Raw genomic sequence first — 7,083 nt, forward strand, 5'->3', positions numbered from 1 at the left:
AGTTGCAAAGAGTTGAACATGACTTAGCGACTTCACTTTCACTTTCACTTTTTTCATATCTGAATGTCCTATTGGTTTTCCCTACATTGTTCAATTTATGCATAACTTTGCAACAAGGAGCTCATGATCTGAGCCACAGTCAGCTCCACATCTTGTTTTTGCTGACTATGCAGAGTTTCTGCATCATTAGCTGCAAAAAGTATAATCAATTTAATTTCAGTATTTACCATCTGATGATGTCAGTGTGTAGAGTCATCTCATGTGTTGTTGGAAGAGGATGTTTGCTATGACCAGTGTGTTCCTTTGGCAAAACTCTCTTTGCTTTTGCCCTGCTTCATCTTGTACACTAAGGCCAAATTTGCCTGTTATTTCAGGTGTCTTTTGAGTTTCTACTTTTGCATTCCTATCCCCTGTGATGAAAAGAACATCTTTTTTTTTTTTTTTTTGGTGTTAGGTCTAGAAGGTGTTGTAGGTCTTCATAGAACTAGTCAACTTCAACTTACTTGGCATCAGTGGTTAGGGTACAGACTTGGATTACTGTGATGTTGAATGGTTTACTTGGAAACGAACTGAGATCATTCTGTCATTTTTAAGGTTGCACACAAGTACTGCATTTCAGACTCTTTTGTTGACTATGAGGGCTACTCCATTTCTTCTAAGGGATTCTTGCCCACAGTAGTAAATATAATGGTCATCTGAATTAAATTCACCCATTCCCATTGTTCATTTTGTTCACTGATTCCTAAGATGTCGAAGTTTTCTCTTGCCATCTCCTGCTTGATCACATGAAATGTAACTTGATTCATGGACCTAACCTTCCTATGCAATATTGTTCCTAGCCATATTGTTCTTTATAGCATCAGACTTAACTTTCAGCACCAGACATATCCACAACTGGGTGTTGTTTCCACTTTCGCCCAGCCACTTCATTCTTTCTGGAACTATTAGTAATTGCCCTCCACTCTTCACCAGTAGCATATTGGACACCTTCCAACCTGGGGAGCTCATCTTCTGGTGTCATATCTTTTTACCTTTTCCTATAGTCCATGGAGTTCTCGAGGAAAGAATACTGGAGTGGGTTGTCATTTCCTCTTCCAGTGGACCACAATATGTCCGAACTCTCCAATATGACTGATCCGTCTTCAGTGGGCCTGCATGGCATAGCTTCATTGAGTTATGCAACTGCCGTCACCATGACAAGGCTGTGATCCATGAAGGGGGCAGGTAGCATGGCACTGGAGATGTCAATTTGCTCAAGCAATGAAACTACATTGGTAAAGTACCTGAAATTGAAATCACCACCTGGTCAAGCTAATGAAAACCCACTCTCATTATCCAAGACCATCTGTTTTCTGTACGGGCCAAATAGGCTACTTTAATGGGGATATGGAGGAAATCATCACTCCTGCATGTTTGTAGCCCTTGATGGTACTGCAAATCGCTGAAATCCACTCAGGTATGTGCATTGATTTGGTTTACTATATTTCTGCTGCTGCTGCTGCTGCTAAGTCGCTTCAGTCGTGTCTGACTCTGTGCCACCCCATAGATGGCAGCCCACCAGGCTCCACCGTCCCTGGGATTCTCCAGGCAAGAATACTGGAGTGGGTTGCCATTTCCTTCTCCAATGCATGAAAGTGAAAAGTGAAAGCGAAGTTGCTCAGTTGGGTCAGATTCTTCGTGATCCCATGTACCACAGCCTACCAGGCTCCTCCATCCATGGGATTCTCCAGGAAAGAGTACTAGATTGGGTTGCCATTGCCTTCTCCATTACTATATTTCTAGATAGAGGCAATTCTAATTGCTTCCATTTCACCATCCATGCCAAAATAGCCCTCAATCTGCAGGTCAGGGAACAGATGAGTTGTGGACTCTGCCAGCTGCTGAATATGTCTATCCTAATTTTGCATTCCAGAACTGTGTAGACAAGCACAGGATTGGTTTGGCTTCACACTGCACCCAATGGAGGTGGGTCTAAGCTAAAATTTCATTGATCCCTTGACCTCCATAAGCTCCTACTATGACTGATGGACCATAGTGACACTTGGGGCATCTTGGAATTAGTGTGAGATCAGAACCAGTGTCCGATAGGCCCCAAAAGGTATTCTCCTAATTCAAAATCACATCGACTAAAAACCTCTAGGTCCCTTTCAGGAAGGCCAGGAAACAGACTAACAATATATATTTTGGGACAGTGTACCGAGGCATGATGGACACCTACTTCCGGATTTCAAAACTTACCCCAAAGCTGCAGCTATCAAAACTGTGTGGTACTAGCATAAGGATGGACACATAGATCAATGTAATAGAATTAAGAGTCTTGAAAAAAAAACCATAAATCTATTCATGGACATACATACCAAAGAGTTGAAAACAGGCGTTCACACAGAACCCCATAGAGGAATGTCCACCACAGTAGGCACAAGGGAGAAGTCACCCAAATGTCCATCCACTGCTGAGCAGATAGAAAACATGTGTGGTCTAGCCATACAGTGGAAAACTATTCAGCCAGGAAAAGGAAAGAAGTGCTGATTCGTGCTACCACATGCATGGGCCCTATGCTCAGTGACAGCAGCCAGACACAGAAGGCCACCTATTTATTGTATGCCTCCATCTCTAGGAAGTCTCCAGAACAGGCAAAGGGCTGTTGATAGGAAGCTGATGAGTGGTTGGTTGCCTGAGAACTATGCAAGGTAGGATGGGGTGGGGAAAACTGCAGGAGGGGGCAGTGGGGAGTGACCGCCTGGCTGGTACAGGGGTTTCTCCTTGTGGTGGTGCCAAAGTTTTGGAACTAGACACAGTGGTGATGATGGCCCAGCACTGCCAGCATATACTTGGTGCCACTGGGTGGTCTGCTGCCTTCTCTGTATAAAGGTCTCCTCCCGTGGAAAGGGAGAGTTCCGACAAAGAGAGGGTCCGATGGGCAGGGTGAGCAGGATTCTGCCAGCGCCATTTCTTTGCAGATTCAGGCCTGCGGAGGTGGGTGGGGTGGGGGGCATGGGAAAGCAGTGATCTCAGGGGAGTCTACCTGTCACAGAACGTGCGCCCTGACCAATGAGGGGCCGGCTCGTGGTTGCTAGGATATGGAGTAGAGGTCTGAGAGTACCGGTTGTTTTGAGAGGTTGGGACCAGCTGACTCATCCCACCGCATCTCATCTCATCGCATATCATCCCGTCACACCTCATCCCATTGCACCGCAAAGCGAGGCCTCAGAGAAAGCAGGCTCAACGGTCAGCATGAAAGGGGCCGTCGAAGGTCATCTGGTCGCCGCTTCCGCACCGCCCATGCCGAGCTATCCTTCTCCATGAGACACATGGAGCGCCACCTGAACTCCTCTGCATCCATCTTTCTAGCAGCCGTTATGCACCACCTAACTGCCAAGGTCCTGGGGCTGGCAGGCAACAAGGCCCAGAACAGCGGTCAGAGGCACATCACCCCAGAACTCGTGGCACAGCGGTCCACCACAACGCTCTGCTCAATGGCTCTTTTGGGATGACAACCATCTCCCTGCTGGCCCCAGCCTGGCACTAGCTGCTCAACCCTGGGTCCTCGGTTCCTCCCCCTAGCTGTCGGGCGCCAGGTCTGCTCACTGACCGACTGCACAGCCCGGTGTCTCAGGCCCGGTCATGTCGAATCAATCAAAGTGTTTCAAGACATCCCTGTGTGTGCTTCAGTCACTTGGCCTGGGAAGTGGTGGTGGGACACCCCTCCTTGGAGAGGTAGGGGTCGGGGGTCTGGCTAGAGCAGAGGGGGAGTGTTGTGGGTACGGGTGGAGTCGGGGATGGCAGGCAGAGAGGAGCGGTCGCCCACGGTGACAGCGCATGCGGTGACCCTGGTGAGAGAGGCTGGCTGTGGCGGGGGTGCAGTGGAGTGGGGTCTGGGGGGAGGCCGGGGAAAAGAAGGCTCCCCCGTTGGCTCTGAGCAGGTAGGAGCCAGGCGAAGTCCCCAGAGGGACCGGGGTCCTGAGGGTGACGTTCAAGACCGAGAGGACGGCGTCGTGGTGGGGTGAAGGTGCCAAAGTGACCGACCGCCTCGCGGCGTGGAATGCAGGGACGGTGGACAGCGTGCTTGACAGGGGTTCCCATGGCCATAGGGCCTAGATACCCATTGGGGCAGGGGCCTAGACCGCGAGACTGCGGCGGAATGGGGACTGGGGTGGGCGGGACACAACCCGCAATTATGCAAAGTTGAATCAGGGTCACGCAGGGTCACCAGTTGACTTTTTGGTCGTGTGCCTTTAGGGATGCCAGGAAATGCCCTGCTAGGCAACCTGCAGGAGCAAGCTGTCACCTAGCAACAGCGGGCTCCCAGCCAGGACCGGCCCAGGTCCTCCGATTTGCATATGGCGCCTGCAGCCACTCATGGCCCCGCCTCCGCGCCCGCTCTTTTGCGTATCACCCCGGCGATGGGAGCATCTGGGCGGCCGCACCGGCGCCGTCGCGCTGTGGGCCCGAGCCGGACGCAGGGCACGTCGCCTGTCGCCGCCCGGTTGCGTCAGCGCGCCTGGAAGGGCCAGGGAGGCGAAGATGGCGGCTTCCGCGGCCGGCCTGGGCGGTGGCGCGGGCCCGGGCCCCGAGCCGGGGGACTTCCTGGCGCGCTACCGCCAGGTGTCCAACAAACTCAAGAAGCGGTTCCTGCGGAAGCCGAACGTGGCGGAGGCCGGCGAGCAGTTCGCCCAGCTCGGCCGTGAGCTGCGCGCCCAGGAGTGCCTGCCGTACGCGGCCTGGTGCCAGCTGGCGGTGGCGCGCTGCCAACAGGCGCTCTTCCACGGGCCCGGCGAGGCACTGGCGCTGACCGAGGCCGCGCGCCTCTTTCTGCAGCAGGAGCGCGACGCGCGCCAGCGCCTGGCCTGCCCCGCCGCCGCCGGGGAGGCCCTACAGGCCGCCGCCGCCGCGCTGGGCGCCGCCGTGCGCCTGCACCTGGAGCTCGGGCAGCCGGCCGCAGCCGCCGCGCTCTGCCTCGAGCTGGCGGCTTCCCTGCGCGACCTGGGCCAGCCGGCCGCCGCCGCCGGCCACTTCCAGCGCGCCGCGCAGCTGCAGCTGCCCCAGCTGCCCCTGGCCGCCTTGCAGGCGCTCGGCCATGCCGCGTCCTGCCAGCTGCTGGCGCGGGACTACAGCAGCGCGCTGGCACTCTTCACGCGCATGCAGCGCCTGGCGCAGGAGTTTGGCGGCCCCCCGCCGCAGCCCCTGATGCCGCCGCCCCCACCGCCCGGGCCGCAGCCCGCCGCCCCCGCGGCCCTCGCCCCGCTGCTCCCGCCCAGCGCTGGGCAGCCAGCCACCGCCGCCCCGGCCGCGCTGGGTGCCTTCGCCGACGTGCTGGTCCGCTGCGAGGTGTCCCGCGTGCTGCTGCTGCTGCTCCTGCAGCCGCCGCCGGCCAAGCTCCTGCCGGAGCACGCGCACACCCTGGAGAAGTACGCCTGGGAGGCTTTTGACGGCCACGGGCAGGACAGCAGCGGCCCGCTGCCCGAGGAGCTCTTTCTGCTGCTACAGTCCTTGGTCATGGCCACACACGAGAAGGACACAGAGGCCGTCAAGTTGCTGCAGGTGGAGATGTGGCCCCTGCTGAGCGCCGAGCAGAACCACCTCCTGCACCTCGTTCTGCAGGAAACCGTCTCCCCGTCAGGCCAGGGGATCTGACGAATCCCTGACAGGAACCCAGCCACGCTGTGCCTGTTCCCGAAACTCACGCACCAGCCTGAGCGTTTGCGGGAGCATGAAAGATCTTGATCCCGGCGCTTCTGCCTCTGCAATGTATCTTACTTGTCTTGCCACTGGAGGAATGTAGTTGACTAAAGTCACCTTGTTTCCATGACAGTGGCAGGAAAAGGGGAAAAAAAAAAAACCATATAATAGAATCGGAGGACACAGCTCACCTCACCAGAAATTTCAACATAAACTTGAGAATCCCTTGGGTCCCTTTGACCCAACTCCCCCACAACCAAAGCTCCCCTTTCCCCACATCCTTGTTTCACACAGGATTTATTTGAATAGCTCTGGCTCAGAACTCTAGCTGCATGGTCTTTTCATGGTGACAGTGATTCCTTAGCATATTCCGATGTCTGCCTGTGTGATCGCCCAGTTCCTCCTTTGTTTCATGCGCCTCATACATAGTATTCATTGGAATCATTGTATTCAGTCCTCCACGGTTGTCACTACAGCCCTCAATCTATGATAAAGCCTTTCTGACACTCCTGACTTGCAGTTTAGATTGAGCTCCTCTGTAAAATGGGAATTTTATCTAGCTGTCAGAAGGTAGAAGCACAGATAGTTCCCTTTTAGATCCGAGGTGGATTCGTTCACTCGAAATGGCCACTGTGCCTTTGAATCTACAGAGAACATTTGCGATGTGGTCCTTAGCTACAGTGTGTATGTTTTCGGTGCGAAAGGGGTTGGCCTGGGAGTAGGGGTGAGGGAGGGGTGAGCTCCAGCACAAAGGTGTCAGATGTGCACTGGAGTTTTCAGTTGCAGTTGTTCCGAGAGGTCTGGGTAATCCACATGGACAAGTTTTATTTGTAGTACAGATCCTTCTACAAATCTTCCTTTAACTCAAATATATAAAATCAACATGCTTCTTTGGTCTAGTGTGATCACATATATGCCAGACTGTCCCCTTGGCCCCCAAAAACAGGATGGTGTTCCATTTTTAAACACTATATTTCTGGTCCAAATGATACATGCAAACTGACTTAGCTGTTTTCTCAAATTTTCTTTAGTGTTGAGTGTGATGACAAGAACTCTTTAGAATATATTCTCATTCTCAGCCATTCAGTTTGGGAAAATGCGTCCTTGAGGCTGAGGTTATAGACAGCAGTAATCTTTTGGGGTGAGATTTAAGCACTCAGTTTGGGACTCGATCTTGCTTTTGTGGGTTTGGTGGGGAGGGGGAATATGTGGAATGTTGTATGAGATAAATGCCCCCAAATTGGTCGGACTTTTAGGGCATTTTTGGTACCTCTATTTCAGCAGTGTGGGAACAGTGGCTAAGCAAGTATAGCGGAGCCCATTGGAGACAGATGCAGGCACCCCTCCTGTGCTCTCACATGGCTGCCAAGCAGGGTCCTTCCAAGCCCTGAAAGTCCAGTCCCG

General features: G+C 53.6%; 1 protein-coding gene across 1 annotated transcript; it reads left to right on the forward strand.

Annotated features, from left to right (window-relative positions):
- Positions 1-4,405: 4,405 nt before the first annotated feature.
- On the forward strand, positions 4,406-6,566 carry LOC138986389 (40-kDa huntingtin-associated protein). The gene has a single exon (XM_070366011.1). The coding sequence runs from the start codon at positions 4,525-4,527 to the stop codon at positions 5,632-5,634; it is 1,110 nt and encodes a 369-aa protein (XP_070222112.1). The 5' UTR covers positions 4,406-4,524; the 3' UTR covers positions 5,635-6,566.
- Positions 6,567-7,083: the final 517 nt, after the last annotated feature.

The sequence above is a fragment of the Bos mutus genome, chromosome X (assembly GCF_027580195.1).
Source record: "Bos mutus isolate GX-2022 chromosome X, NWIPB_WYAK_1.1, whole genome shotgun sequence".
Lineage (NCBI taxonomy): Eukaryota > Metazoa > Chordata > Mammalia > Artiodactyla > Bovidae > Bos > Bos mutus.